Source organism: Triticum urartu, chromosome 5A, assembly GCF_056163025.1.
Source record: "Triticum urartu cultivar PI428250 chromosome 5A, HENAU_Tu73, whole genome shotgun sequence".
NCBI classification, from domain to species: domain Eukaryota; kingdom Viridiplantae; phylum Streptophyta; class Magnoliopsida; order Poales; family Poaceae; genus Triticum; species Triticum urartu.
In genome coordinates, this window is record NC_141877.1 from 153441782 (window position 1) to 153458008 (window position 16227).

The following is a 16227-nucleotide window of genomic DNA, read 5'->3' on the forward strand; positions in this document are numbered from 1 at the left end:
CCCTATTATTTAACCACCTAAGAGTTGAGGGATTAAACTTTTTTGCACCTAGCACTTCCCCCAAAACTTAAATCCTCAATCGAGCTTGACCCACTTGAAAATCTCACTCCACTTTCTTCTTCATTCTTCCTTCCACATGGCCAACGATAACTTTTGGCTAGTAGATGATGTCTATGAGCTAGCTAGGAACTAGGGTAGATGATCTGCAAATTAACTTGATAGAGGTTCAAGCAACATACACGTGCGAGGAAGGAGACAATAAAGTCAGCAAAATTTGTTCTTCACGGGCCACGTTTTGGGCACTTGTTCACCTGAATTGGTTCTTCTCCTCTCCCCTTTCCTAGTGGTACAATGGTGTGGTCCTGGATGCAACGACAAATCATTGGAATCGGTGATGTCGGCTGGCACCATGTTTCTATGTACATGTTTCTCCTTTGTAGGTGATATAGGTGGTGTACCTGCTCCTCCGTCTATGGTATCACTCTGCCCATGGCAGAGGACAATGGGGAGGAGCGTTGTTATGACCGAAGAGACATGGAAGACAATAAATTGAAACAATATTGAAGGAGAGGTGGGTGTAGGGGGGAGGGGGTGTAAGGGGGCATGTGTGGTGGGGTGGGCCCAGTGTGGCTGGCAGTGAGGTGCTTCGTGTCAGGTATGCCTAGTCGAGCGAGAGAGGGGCGCGAGAGGAGATAGAAAATGACGAGAGTTGATGTTTCCATAGCGAATATAGTCTCAAGTGGTAAGTTTTGAAGGATAGGTCTTCAAAAAATTTAGGCACTAAAGGTACTAGGGGGATGATAGGGCTTGATTCCCTAAACATTTTTATCTAGGGAATAAAGTCTCCCCCTCGATATTTGTCGGCGAGCCCATCAATTCGCCCCCTCCCGTTTGCCTGCTACTCCAGCGGATGGTGACGGGAAGGGGAATCCTAGTGCCTTGACTCCGGCTAATAGATAGCTTAGGGCTTAAATCATCACAGGGGGCGACACTTGGGCAGATGGAGATGCTTCATCTTCGAGACGGTCGTTTGGGCTCTGATACTCCTCGAGTTCGTCAGTTGAGATGGATTAGATAAAGCTCTCGTGTACATTCATATTGGCTTATCGGTGTGGCGAGGTTATGGTTTCTCGCCTTGAGTACGCAAGGGGATATTAGGTGTGCGGTTCTTTAGATCGATTGAAGAATTCAACAACGACGACAATGGTCATCAGTGGTTTAGAGACGTCAATGTAACTTTAATTATGTTTGGACTACCTTGTACTTCCGGTGAATCTTCTTAATAGATCTGAGTCATTTTCGGCAAAAAAATAAGAAGCATGTGACATGACTGCAAGTCCACTTGTAGGGTAGATGGTAGATTGTGTGTGGACCTAGCAATTCCCCCGTTTCTCTCTTTTTTTTTTGAAGGCTCTCTCTTTTCTCTCTCTCCGATCCTGCTCTCCATCTACTTGTCTAGTTTCTAAGCAAAGCACACACCCATCACCATCACCATCATATCATCATCTCCTTCCTCCTCTCGTCGTCCTCCTCCATTCCTGCCCTCACTCGACACAAAACACATACACATCATATATAACACACACCCCCGAGTCCATATCTCCCTTATATATAGAGAGAGATTTATACACTTGGTGTACTTGCAGCCTTGGAGATCCACCTGGTCTCTAGCTAGGACAGCTAGTACAGTCCATAACTACATCGATCTTTGCTAGGACATCAGGCCGGGCAATGAGGAAGCCCGTGGAGTGCCCGGCGACGAAGTGCAGCGGTGGGGCGGCGCCAGGAAACAGCAATGTGGCTGCAGCGGCGGCGAAGCTGCGGAAGGGGCTGTGGTCGCCGGAGGAGGACGAGAGGCTGGTGGCGTACATGCTGCGGAGTGGGCAGGGGTCGTGGAGCGACGTGGCACGCAACGCCGGCCTGCAGCGGTGCGGCAAGAGCTGCCGCCTCCGGTGGATCAACTACCTCCGTCCGGACCTCAAGCGCGGCGCCTTCTCGCCACAGGAGGAAGACCTCATCGTCAACCTCCACGCCATCCTCGGCAACAGGTACGTCCGTCCATACTCCGTGCCAGCCCACCATGCAGGCGTGCGCCATGAAAATTACTGTATATGTTTGTGTGTTGTTCGTTACGGGAATGCACATGTTCTTTGTTTTTTTGCGGGGATGCGCAAATGTCCTATATAATTGACTAACTGAGGTTCGTGGTAGTTATGAGTAATAACTTGGTGAACATTATTGTAGGAGGATATAATTGGATTGCTGCCTTCTTCTTTATTCTATTTCTCAACATTGCTTTAGAAACACATATTGTTGTTTTATAAATTATCCTTCCATCGAGTTACACTATATTTTCAAAGGGTTCTTCAGAGTAGATAACTATTTCTGTTTTGTGCGGGAAGGTTAATAACTATTTCAAGTCGCTGAAGAACCATCGGATCCACACACTGTGATTCTCTGCCGGTGTGCTAAAAGATGAAAATATATTGATCAGACGATTATCACCGTTCACTAAGAAATAATTATTTCTAACTCAACTGAGCTATAATCACTCCCTTTCTTTGATTTGTCTTTTTGCTTCATGATATTTTCTTATGATGAAACATATATTTATTTTTCGGGGATAAATGTCACTGGGCTAGACAACGTTAGCATAGTTGGATGACTAAAGTGTGGGCATTCTCAAAATTACAGACTGATATAAGTTATATCCTCTGTTCCTAACTATGAGACGTTTTTGTAGTTAAATTGAATGCAAAAATGTCTTATATTTAAACTGCAAAAAATTCTTATATTTAGTAACAGAGGTAGTAGTAGCAAATAAAAGACCCCTTATCAAGAAGTGAAAGTGATACATGTTTTTAAACTGAAGATGCATTTTATTTGTCAGATCGATCAGTCGTGCGTGATTAATATCCATCTTACCAGAAATTGTGATTACGACATCAGTGAACTAAATTTAGTTTTCAGTCAGTTGTTTTTAACAAAAATCACAACTACTTTTTGGCATGCATGCATAAAAAAATCTAAGACACGTGCGCATGTAGCTTTTTGACAGAAACCTCTCGATTGAATGTTTGCTTACGATAAAATCTATGTCCTGCTACTCCAGATGGTCTCAGATCGCAGCCAGGTTACCGGGGCGCACCGACAACGAGATCAAGAACTTCTGGAACTCCACTATCAAGAAGCGGCTAAAGATGAACTCGGCGGCTTCGTCTCCGGCGACCACGGAATGTGCGTCGCCGCGGGAGCCCAAGCTCGACGGCGGCAGTGCCAGCTGCCTCGACCTCACCAGCCTAGAGGATGGGAGCCACCACGGAATGAAGAGCATGTGGCGGATGGACTCATCGTCCTCCTCCTCTTCGTCATCGTCCATACAGCAGAGCCGACCGTCAACAATGGCTCCGGCGGCAAACAGGGGCTATGGGGGCCTCCTCCTGCCCCTCCCGGACCAATTCTGCGGCGTCGCACCTTCTACCCACACGTCGGTGCCGCCGTTCTTCCACGACCATTCATCGTTTAAGCAGGTTTCTCCCTTGCGGACTGGTGGCTACTACCCCCACGGAATGGCAATGGAAGGAGGAGGTGGCTCCTGCTTCACGGGAGAAGAAGCTGTAGGCGGAGGAGGCGAACATAGTGTCCTCTTCAACGTGCCCCCTCTACTAGAGCCCATGGCAGTAGCATTGCAAGACCAAACCTTAATGGCATCAACTGGCAACAGCGACAACAACCATAGAAACACTAACAGTACTGCTGAGGGCACCACACTGAGCAGCAAAAATGGCTGCAACATCAATGACGACAATAACAGCAAGAACAACATCAACAGTGTGGTCTCGTACTGGGAACAGCATGGCCACCAGCAGCACATGAGCAGGAACGTAGTCATGGGGGAGTGGGACTTGGAAGAGCTGATGAAAGACGTGTCATGCTTGCCTTTCCTTGATTTCCAAGTTGAGTGATGACACGCTGTTGGGGCCCACCTCCTATCTCCGTGCCTAAACTACATGCATATACGAATATACATATATAATTAAGTATATATATACATACTTTAAAGGTAGCATTTTTTTCCTTGACATTATTTTACGTGATGTACACAAGATTTGTTCAACAGCCACTACTTCACTTTTGATACTACATATATCTTGATGAATTCATTCTTGTATACAGATATTCATGCCTATGCAAATAATTCAAGCAAAGTTACTTGAGTTATATGGTCTTCAACGGTCGTCACAAAGCCATGCATGTATCGAGTACATTGTAGAAGAAGCTAGCTAGAGCCTAATTAATCAATGTTTGCAGATAATGCATGCACGCTTCAGCTTTATAAAAGAAAAGGAATTCCCTTCATGGCAAAGTGACATCCTTTTTGTTTTGTTCCTTTGCTTCATCTTTCCATTCATGCACCAACTGCTTCCCTTGCACATGAAGTCACATTGATGAGCTTATGAATATAGATAAACTTTGAGGGGTCTCTAAAAGGTGCCAGCTGAGTGAGCGAGCGAGTGAGGGGGATCATGCCTATCATGTGCATGCATGGAGTAGGAGGAACAGTCACTGTCACTGGTCAAATGTGTAGGTAGGTTGCGATTAGAGGCCGTTAATTGGATGGCTGGGCCGTGCGATTAGACTACAGAAGAATATAATGGAGGGGGAGGCAGGAAAGTTGATGTGTACACCTTTGCCATTACAACCCAACCAGTCAATATCTCTCCTTGGCGTGTGGTGTGATGGGGAAAATATCGAGTGATACGGCTCACCACATGATACGCTGCTCCGGGATTGTGTGTTGCGTTGGATCAGCATGCAACGGACAGGATCAACTCGCTCATCATTTACACATACCCCCTTGATACATTTGCATCTGCACCCTCGAAAATAGCCTGTTTTTGCAAACTCATAACAGATTTCCACATCTCTCCTCAAAATCCCAATAGTTCTGAGTTTTACCTACAAGTATTGAATATTGTAGCCCGGTTGATCTTATTTGAACCAAACCAAGAGGCGTGGATTGATCAAACTTAAATCACATCATTAGGCCATGTTCGGTTACTTCACAGGGGATCAGTCAACAGAAAATGAATCAACCAAGAAATGTAAAGATGAAATCTTGCCCGGCTGAAACAAATAAGCAACAGTGCTTACAAGTTCATACAGTAATCCAGTATGACAAGCGACAACAAAAATCATCTAAAATAAGCAATCATCCGTACAACAAGCGACAACAAAAATCCAGTATGGCTAAAGTAAGCACTTTGTTTACAAGTTCATACAGATTCAACAATGTTTCTCTTATTTATGGCATGGCAGTAATCCAAAGCCGATATCGAACAAGTTCCTCTATGGTGGCGTTGTGGGCATCAGGTTCGGCCTTGTGCGCGAGCAGCTTGACCACCTGCACAACCAGCCTCTGGTTACAGTAATCCGGAGATTGGGGTCATAGCGGCTGCCGCCGAGCTTGCGCCGCTGCAAGAAAACACTTGCACTTATTGTTTTTTCAAGCAAGATCCAAAGCCATGAAAGCAAGCTGCTAAATAGTTACTACATTATTTAGGTAAGATAGAAGCTCATAAAGAAGAGCGTATAATTAAGTAGCAGAATGAACCAAAATGAGCAGAGTATCCACACATATGTTTTGATTAGTACAGAGTAAGGAATATGTAAATTCTCTTCCATGCACAAGAGTTCGAGTTGTAGCAAAAACTTGCTTCATAAAGTTTTCTCTACAAATAACAAAAAGATACATGTAACAGGCTCAGACAATTTCGAGAAATAACTGTTCCAAATCAAGTAGTTATACTAAGTTTTAAAATGGATAGGTAGCTGACAAAACACATTTTTCTACTAGCATGCTTTTGGACTTTCAGTGTGTGACACCATTTTGCTTGCATCAAGGAAAAGAATGAGTATTGGATCAAGGAAAAGGGAGTACTGGACTATGCATAGGAAGACAATAGAATTGCTTCAGGACTGCTTTTTTATTAACTGATCATAAGATAGTTGATTCTTATTATTATCGCTTCTGATGCTTGCCCTTCACAGAATAGGAGCTCATCAAGTGCAGCTCCAGCTAAAGTAAATCTGCTTATTACAACGTAAATAACTTATTTTTAGCCTTCAAACTTTTCTAATTCGTGTTGCTAAGAACTGAGAATAACTTCAGTTGTCTTTGAGTTTGAATTAGTTAGCCACATCAAGTGTAAGTGTTGTGACACTCCAGTCCTTTCTAAAACTAATCCATGACTCACAGAAGGAATTTGCCAAAGAAAGAAGCACATTCTTGTGTGTCTATATGTGGTCAAACTTATTTCCTACTGAAAATTCATCACAACATAAAGACTTCTGTACATATTTTCATGGATGGCTTCCACTGATTAAGTGCTACATTTATTTTTGCGAATGTCACACGGGTTACATTGTGGAGAAAAAACTCAGAAAACAATCTTATGTAGTCTGAAAAAGTAGATGCTGGACAAACACTATGGAATAAGAGGATAAAGTAACCAGATAGAGCTCGTCACCTTTGATATGTATTGCACTTTCCGAGGAACGGATTGCCAACAACTCTGGAGGATGCAGATCGAACACATTTGGAGGATGCAGATGCCAAACACATTTGAAGGATGCAGATCGAACTTCAACCTCCACAACTGACACAGATAACTTGCCTTGCACCAATAGATTCAGCTCAGACACTGGTGATGATTGGACATGTCCCATGGTAGTCGGCAGCACAACGTGGACTTGCGCCATGGTACGCCACTCCAGCGGCTCGGAGAGGAATCACCCAATCGGTAACGACTCCCCCAGTCCAGACATCCAGTGCTAAAACTAAAGCAAAATCAAGAAGTCGAACAAGGGAAAAATGGCCAACGATGCAACAAAGAAGACGGCGCTGCCTCTTCCCGATCCTTGCCGTGTACATTCTCCAGCTACGTCGGTGGTGGAGAGAGGTTTATCTCGGCCCGCTTAGATTTAGAGTTTGTATCGGATCTGAGAAACGGACTCAGCAACCGCGCGCGAGATGAATAGGCTGTGCATTATTGGGGCTAGGCTAGAAAGAGTGCATGGACTGCCGTCATGGTGGCTGGTGGCGGTAGAACAACTCTCACGTGCCCGGCGGCGGCGGGGGAGCGAGCAGGACCGAATACAAGGTGAAGATGACGAAGGGAACCAGACTTGTCGCTCAATTACAAGATAGTCTAGGGTGCAGTATGCATATTGTGCAATGGGATGGGAGTCTGCTTCATCCTGTCCCTCCGGTACAGATCCAACGCTCCATGTAGTACTGGATCAGCATATCATGTGACGTTCCGTATCACCAGATACGTGATGGTGTGTACACCCATTTGCACCATTTTATGATCGCAGAAACACTACAGCAGAGTGGGGCCAAGGGCACCTCTAGTGGATCCTTAAACTTTAGAGGAATAAATGGCCGAGTATTCTTTAGATAACCATCTTTGCTCCTCTAAAAATTGGTTCTTTATAACCGATCCTCGGTTAGAGTAAAACAAACTTAAACGGCACAAGCACAAATTCGGCGCACACAAATACAAATTGGGTTCAAATAAAGTACATAAAACTTACTTAAACGCAGATCAGTGTCGATCCAAAATATTTTACATACAAGTTAAGATTAACTTAAACGGAATTTGGACTAAACCAAACGAGACTTCTACTCACTATCGGTTTCTTCTTCGAGGCTCTTCCACTCCGCTCAGCTGAGCCCGCTGATCATAGGTTCGGGGCCCTTATCGTCGTCGTTGCCGCCGCCCTCATGGTTGTAGGAGATATGCCCTAGAGGAAACAAAAAAAATATTTATCTCCAAGTTCATAATTAATCTTTATATTTTGTGCTAAAACTACAATGGTTCTCGAGTCTGCAATAACCACGAGGCTCGGAGGGAAACTCGTGTGCACGTCTGGAATAATAAATGGTAAAATAGATTCCTAGTCTCTCCTCTGATATTAGCTCAAGTGTTGCATGATGGTTCTATTTTCATAGTCCAACTTTGAGGACACAATGTTAGAAGAACATTTGTGTTGCCGATCAAAATTATTATTATGCTATAAGATCCATTCGTCACAAGTTAATGGTTGTTAATGGTTTGTAACACAAATAAAATTAACGTCTACATAATTCCTTAGACCATGAGAGTATCGTGTTCATTCATACTTGCTTCCTGAACTTTGGGTTTGTCAAAGTCATCTGTAACAAGGTGGCAATTATGGCAGCGTACTAGTTCATGAATAAGTATGACAAGGGACTAGATAACTCAAGATTGGGATTTGCTCCTCCAATGATGGAGAGATACTCTTAGGGCCTTCTCAGTGTGACGGTATCCATTATCGTATGGCGAGACACAATGTGATTTGATCACAGGGATACCGGAACACGGGAGCGAGAAAAGAGAACAAAACGGGTAATGAGGAAACTTGCATAGTGAACATGTTGTTGATTCATGGGGATGCTGATAAATCTCACCTTAGATTTTTCTAACTTATCGTGAAGCAACGGGAATAGCACACAAAAACTAAATGTTCACGTGTGGTATAGGGGTCAATATGGATGCCTGCTACTCCCGTAGGAGTTGTTGGATTTTCCCGAAGAGGAAGGGTGATGTAGCACATCAACAGAAAGCATTTCCCTCAGTTAAGAACTGTCGGTGTTCTGGGAACCAGGGTACCCAGACTTGCCTGCCTGCGGCCCACGGCGTGGCTCCCTCGACGGCCTGGTGCCCTCGCGAGGCGGATGACACCAAGACCTCCAGAGGGAGCGGCCTCCCCAGGCGACCTCCTGAGGAGTGGAGATTCCTATGCAAGCACCCAACCTCGCGAGGCTATGATGACGCAAGCCATGACGACCAAGGCCAGGCGGGCGCCAGCTGGCGCAGAGGAGGCAAGGACAGACGTGGGTTCTTGAGGAATCCCCCAAATGTTTCCATTCCGGTGCAATAAGACAAAGACCACGAGCTCGGCAGGACGGATGTCATCACCGAGCCCACAGCTGCGTCATGACTAGAAGCTTTGCAGGTGAAGACCACCTTTCGTCAGGATTAGATGTACTACCTGTCCCCTTTCAAATTGGCCGTTGTGAAATCCCTTCCCGCCTAAGTTTTGGGGAAAGGACCAAGGCCGCTATAAATATAGGTTAGCCACCACCGTAGAAGGGATCCGATCCTTTCCACTCTCACCACCATAGCCCTCGCGAGGCTGTTCATCCACTGTACTAGTTCATCCTCAGCCCCTCGTGAGGCCAATCCACCACAAAGCAGGAGTAGGGTTTTACACCGTAAGGTGGCCCGAACCTGGGTAGACTACCGCGTTCATCTTCTTCCCACTCTCACGAATCCAGCTAGGCTAGGTTGTGGGGCGACGAGCTCGAAGATGGAGAGGTTGAGATCTTCGCACAAGCCCCTGAGTTCGAACCTTCTTGGGTCTGCGGAGCCCTAAATCTGACACTTGGCGCGCCAGGTAGGGGCGTGTCAAAGTCTTCAATCGAGTCCCACTTCGTCCCGCTCCGTCGCTCCCATGGCCGACGCCCGCCGGGTCCGTGCCGAGCGCCGAGCTGCTCGCGTCCCTACGACGGCGCCCGTAGATCATGGTGCCTCATGCCGCTCTGCTTCTCCTACAGACAACGCCGCCACCAACCCTGCCGTCCATTAGCAGCAGGATTCGTCGCTGCCACCTTCCGTGCGGCGCGACGGCTGCACCGCCACTCCATTGCCCACTCCAGCCACGTACGGCGTCGTCCTCCCATGCTCTCCGCGGGCCGGCAAACGTGCAGGCTGCGCTGCTCATGGCGCACGAGCTGCTATGCTACCGTCCCGCTGATGACCGCTATGGCGACTGGCTTGGCCGCATCGCCGAGCTTGTTAGTGCTGCGGGTGAAGCCCCTATGCCGTTCTGGTCGCTCTGTCCCCTGCCGTCCCAGGCGGGCAACATGGCCCACGGTGCTCCTCCTCCTCTGTGCGGTGCCGACCCTGAGCCCGGGCAAGATGCGCAACCCTGTGACGCGCCGTGCGGGGCACCAGCACGCGATGAAGCAAGTTGCCACGTAGTGTAGCGTCCCCAAGGCGATGCGCGCGCTCCCTGCGCCGCCATGCCAGGACGCGCTACTGGGGGTCGTGGCGCATGGGCGTCAAGACCGAGCTCCACCCCTGCGGCCCGCACTAGTGAGCACGGCGGGCAGCCATGCCTTCACCCCAGAGCTGCGTGGCGTCATCTGGCCTGTCAAGTTCAAGCTGGATCTGCCTCCACGCTACGATGGCACCCCTTACCCCGCGAAGTTCCTCCATCTCTACTAACTGAGCATCGAGGCGATGAACGGAGATGAGAAGGTCATGGCGAATTGATTCCTCATGGCTCTCAAGGAGGGCGCGCGCTCTTGGCTCCTGCACCTCTCGGAGGGATCGATCTCCTCTTGGGACGAGCTTCGCGAGCGTTTCATCACCAACTTGCAAGGCATTCAAGATCGTGCTCCTGCAGTGGGCGACCTGCGGCGTGTGAAGCAGCAACTAGGCGAGACCTTGCACAAGTACATACAACGCTTCACGAACGTCCGCCTCAAGATCCCGAAGGCATCAAACGAAGCCATCATCTCAGCATTCACTGATGTTGTTCAGGACGTCAAGATGAAGGAGGAGCTCGCCATCCACGAGGACTTGTGCTCAGCCCTGGAGATGTTCAACATGGCGAACAAGTGTGCAAGGGCCGAGGAGGGCCGCCTCTCCCTCCTGGAGCTTCCTAAAGCAGACCCTGAGGATAAGAAGGCCAAGGCTAAGGAGGTGAAGCGCAAGGGCCTTGCCATGCTTGTGGCTGAACCTGAGATGAAGCGAGGCCGTGACCATGATGAACCTCCCGGGGGCAACCGCCCGTTCTGCATCTTCCACAACGTGCATAGCCACAACACCAACGACTGCCAGGAGCTCGGGGCCCTCCGCAATGGGCGCCTTGGTCGCCACCCCAAGCGCGGTGACCGTGGCAACGACCATGGAGGAGGCCCCGGCGGAGGTCGTTGGGACAACCGCGACCCTCGTCAGGACTGGCGTGACCAGCCTCGCGACGCGCCTTGGCGCGATCATCTTTGTGAGGCCCATCCTCAGGGAAACGCCAGCCTTCCTCCACTGCCGCCACCGCCAAGGAGAAACGATGACAACCGGCAGGATAGCGGGGTTGGGGGCTTCAAAGAACCTCGTGCTATCGCCTGTATCCTGGGTGGTGCGCAAGCTCCAGCCTCACAACGCATCTTCAAGCAGTTTACTCGTGAGGTGAATGCGGCCCTCCCGAGGCTCAAGGCCGCGCGTTCTCTCAAATGGTCATAGTATGCTATCACTTTCGATTCCTAGGACCACCTCAAGTGCTCGGCCGCCGGAGGCGCGCTTCCCATGCTATGCACGCCCACCATTAGTAACGTCCTCATCACCAAGACCCTCATCGACGGTGGCGTGGGGGTCAATGTCCTCCCCGTCAAGACATTCGAGACGCTCCCAGTGACTTATGACTAGCTTCTGCCAACCAAGCCCTTCTTAGGGGTGATGGATGGCTCCACCGTCCCCCTGGGGCAGATACGCCTCCCAACTTTGGCAACCACAACAACTACCACATCGAGCTCATCGACTTCGACGTCGCCCACATTGTCCTACCGTACAACGCCATCCTTGGGTATCTGGCCCTCACCAAGTTCATGGCTGCAACTCGCCACGACTAAAACGTACTCAAGATGCCAGGGAGTGGCGGCATCATCACGGTCGCCTCCGATGAGAAGGATGCGGTGTGCTCCCTCGAGCGTGCCTACCAAGTCGCGGCGGCTGACAACCCGGACGACGAGGGTGCCGACCTGCCTTGTGAGACCACCCAAGAAGAAGAAGCAGCTTGATACGCAGCGTATCTATAATTTTTTATTGTTCCATGCTATTATATTATATATTTTGGATGTTTTATATGCATTAATATGCTATTTTGTATTATTTTTAGGACTAACCTATTAACCTAGAGCCCAGTGCCAGTTTTTGTTTGTTGCATGTTCTTTGTTTCACAGAAAATTCATATCAAACGGAGTCCGAACGTAATAAAAACTTACGGAGATTTTTTTGGAATATATGTGAATTTTTGGAACTGGAATCAACATGAGACGATGCCCGAGGCGGCAGCAAGGCAAGGGGGCGCGCCCTAGGGGGTAGAGCGCGCCATGGGCCCTTGTGGCCACCCGGGAAAAGCGGTTGGTGCCCTTGTTTCACCACAAGAAAGCTAATATCCGGGTAAAAATCATGTTAAATTTTTAGCCCTATTGGAGATACGGATCTCCAGGAATTTAAGAAATGGTGAAAGGCTAGAAACAGGGAGTGCAGAAACAGAAGGAAACAAAGAGAGAGAGTGAGATCCAATCTCGGAGGGGCTCTTGCCCCTCCAACGCCATGGAGGCCATGGACCAGAGGGGAAACCTTTCTCCCATCTAGGGGTGAAGGTCAAGGAAGAAGAAGGAGGAGGAGGGGGCTCACTCCCCCTCTCTCTCGGTGGCGCTGAAACGACACTGGGGCCATCATCGTGACAACGATCTACACCAACAACTTCGCCGCCGTCATCACCAATTCTCTCCCCCTCTATGCAGTGGTGTCACACCCCTTCTCCTCATTGTAATCTCTAGTTAAACATGGTGCTCAACGCTATATATTATTTCCCAATGATTTATGGCTATCCTATGATGTTTGAGTAGATCCATTTGGTCCTATGGGTTGATTGATGATCATGATTGGTTTGAGTTGCATGTTTCATTATTTGTGATGTCCTATGGTGCTCTCCGTGTCGCGCAAGTGTGACGGATCCCCGCTGTAGGGTTTGCAATATGTTCATGATCTGTTTATGGTGGGTGGCGTGAGGGACAGAAGCACAGACCCGAGTAAGTAGGTTGTTTGCGTATGGGAGTAAAGAGGACTTGATACTTTAATGCTATGGTTAGGTTTTATCTTAATGATCTTTAGTAGTTACGGATGTTTTCTAGAGTTCCAATCATAAGTGCATATGATCCAAGGAGAGAAACTATGTTAGCTTATGCCTCTCCCTCATATAAAATTGCAATAACGATTACTGGTCTAGTTATCGATTGCCTAGGGGCAAATAAGTTTCTTGTGACAAAAAGCTCTCTACTAAAACTAACTTAGTTGTTTCTTTATGTAAACAGCCCATAGTTTTTATTTATGTGCTCTTTATTATCTTGCAAACCTATCCTACAACACCTTCGAAGTACTTCTAGTTTCATACTTGTTCTAGGTAAAGCGAACATAAAGCATGTGTAGAGTTTTATCGGTGGTCGATAGAACTTGAGGGAATATTTGTTCTACCTTTAGCTCCTTGTTGGGTTCGACACTCTTACTTATTCCCCAATACTTGTGGCTTATCAACACCTTTTTCAGGCGCCGTTGCCAGGGAGCAATAGCGTGGGGTGAATATTCTCCTGTGTGTGCTTGTTTTCTTTATCACTAAGTAGATTTTATTTGCTGTTCTAAGTTGTTCTCTATCTTTAGTTATGGATTTGGAACACGAAATACCAAAAAATTAGGTTTACTTGCTACTCATGGAGATGGGGAACCTCCTAAAACCCTCGATGCTCATTATGTGAAAGATATTATGCAGTACTTTAATAATCCTGAGAAAAAACCATTCAATTATATAATGGGAGACACGTTGGATCAACATGAATACTTTAGGGATTATCGCTTGACTCAAAAAGGGAAACTATTAGGGATCAAATTCATATGTTGCATTGGTATGCTTGGAATTTATGCCAGAGATATGATTATATTTGTTGCTCTAGGATGAAGGCTCGACACCTTCCCTTTTCTTGTAGATTTAATGATAATGAAACCTTGGCTTCTTATGCTAATGGTATATATGATTACTATGATGTGTAACGAGTAGAAGAATTCGTAGCTTTTAAGGGCGCTTATGAAATTGAATCTTTGTTTGAAAAGTATGAAGCTTTTGATGATGATGTCTATAGGCCTGAAAATTTTGCTATACTTAAATATTGCTATGATAATTATGAATATAATGACGATATTGATGCTTTTATTGAGAAAGTCTCCGCTGTCCAAGAAGAGATTAATATTTTGCAGGAAACTATGGAAGAAGAAAATGATGACACTTTGAGCTCATTAGATGAAAAGGATGGCGAGGAGAGCGAAGAACAAAAGTAGGAAGAGCGGATTAGCTACTCGTGCCCACCTTCTAATGAGAGTAACTCTTCAACTCATACATTGTTTAATTTCCCTTTGTACTTATCGAAGGATGAATGCTATGATGATTACTATGATCCCTTGGATTCATTTGAAATATCCCTTTTTTGATGAACTTGATGCTTTCTATGCTTGTGGCCATGATGCCAATATGATTTATGCTTATGGAGATGAGCTTGCTATAGTTCCTTATGTTATGAAAGAAATTGTTGCTAATGCACCCACACATGATAGTCCTATTATCTTTTTGAATTCTCCCTACTACACTATATCGGAGAAGTTTGCGCTTATTAAGAATTATATTGATGGGTTGCGTTTTACTACTACACATGATGATTTTGATAGATATAATATGCATGTGCTTGCTGCTCCTACTTGCAATTATTATGAGAGAGGAGCTACATCTCTGCCTCTCTATGTTTCCAATACAATAAAATTGCAACAAACTATTTACGCTATGTATTGGCCTTTACTTTGTGTGCATGAATTGTTCTTTTATGACATGTTGATGCATAGGAAGAGAGTTAGGCTTCGATGCTGCATGATATATTTTACTTCATGCTCACTACTAAATCAAAAATCATTGTTAATTAAAATTGGCTTTGATATACCTTGTGATCCGGGTGGATCCATTACTTGAGCACTATATGCCTAACTTAATGGCTTTAAAGAAAGCGCTGTTGGGGAGACAACCCAGAAGTTTTAGAGAGTCATTTATTTGTTGAGTGCTTTTAAAAATATTAAAAACAAAAAATAAAGTGGGTAACCTAAAACCTTTTTAAAACGAAAAGCGAAAGTGAGAAAGACAAGCATTGTTAAAGTGGGAGCTAGCCTTGAACGTTGTTCATGCCCATGGAAACTTTGTGAACCTTGATTACAGAAACTTTTCAACAAAAATAATTATACCCTTGTACAAGTCCATTGTATTATAAGAATAATGTGCCAAGATTTTCCTTTAGGATGATTAGATTGATTGTTTGGTTTGTGCAGTGCAAAAACAGAAACTTTGACTGTAATGCGTGAATTTTCATTTTTTACTGGAACGCCGAATGTTTCTGAAACTTTTTGCACTGTACTTCTATACAAATTGTTTATTTTTTCCTAATGTTTCAGAATTTTGGGAGTTACAGAAGTATGGTAGATGTTCAGATTGCTACAGACTATCCTGTTTAAGACATATTTTGTTTTTGATGCATTGTTTTGCTAGTTTTGATGAAACTATCGATTTTACCGGTGGTATAAGCCATGGAGAAGTTGGAATACAGTAGATATTACACCAATATAAATAAAGAATGAGTTCACAATAGTACCAAAAGTGGTGATTTATTTTCTTATACTAACAAATCTCATAAGATTTTCTGTTGAGTTTTGTGTTGTGAAGTTTTCAAGTTTTGGGTAAAGAGTTGATGGACTATGGAATAAGGAGTGGCAAGAGCCTAAGTTTGGGGATGCCCCGGAAGGCATCCCCTCTTTCGTCTTCATCTATCAGTAACTTTACTTGAGGCTATATTTTTATTCACCACATGGTATGTGTTTTGCTTGGAGCGTCTTGTATGATATGAGTCTTTGCTTTTTAGTTTTCCACAATCATCCTTTCTATACACACCTTTTGAGAGGGACACGCATGAATCATGATTTATTAGAATACTCTATGTGCTTCACTTATATCTTTTGAGCTAGGCAATTTTGTTCTAGTACTTCACTTATATCTTTTTAGAGCACGGTGGTGGCTTTATTTTATAGAAATTGTTGAACTCTCATGCTTCACTTATATTATTTTGAGAGTCTCTTTAAACAACATGGTAATTTGCTTTGGTTATGAATTTAGTCCTAATATGATAGGCATCTAGGAGGGATATAAATAAAAACTTTCATATAAAGTGCATTGAATACTATGAGAAGTTTGATTCCTTATGATTGTTTTGAGAAATAAATATGGTGATATTAGGGTCATGCTAGTGAGTAATTGTTGATTGGAGAA

General features: G+C 45.5%; 1 protein-coding gene across 1 annotated transcript; it reads left to right on the top strand.

Moving 5' to 3' along the window:
- Positions 1–1511: 1511 nt before the first annotated feature.
- Positions 1512–4163, top strand: LOC125555787 (uncharacterized). Its single transcript, XM_048718633.2, has 2 exons — positions 1512–2048; positions 3113–4163. Exons 1-2 carry the CDS (start codon positions 1732–1734, stop codon positions 3963–3965), a joined length of 1170 nt encoding a protein of 389 aa, XP_048574590.1. The 5' UTR covers positions 1512–1731; the 3' UTR covers positions 3966–4163.
- The last annotated feature ends 12064 nt before the right edge of the window (positions 4164–16227 follow it).

Bases quoted from the DNA above. Each gene is read 5' to 3' on its own strand.
- LOC125555787 (XM_048718633.2), top strand. From the start codon at position 1,732: ATGAGGAAGCCCGTGGAGTGCCCGGCGACGAAGTGCAGCGGTGGGGCG. The intron at 2,049-3,112 runs GTACGTCCGTCC...CTGCTACTCCAG, and splicing joins CACGCCATCCTCGGCAACAG to ATGGTCTCAGATCGCAGCCA.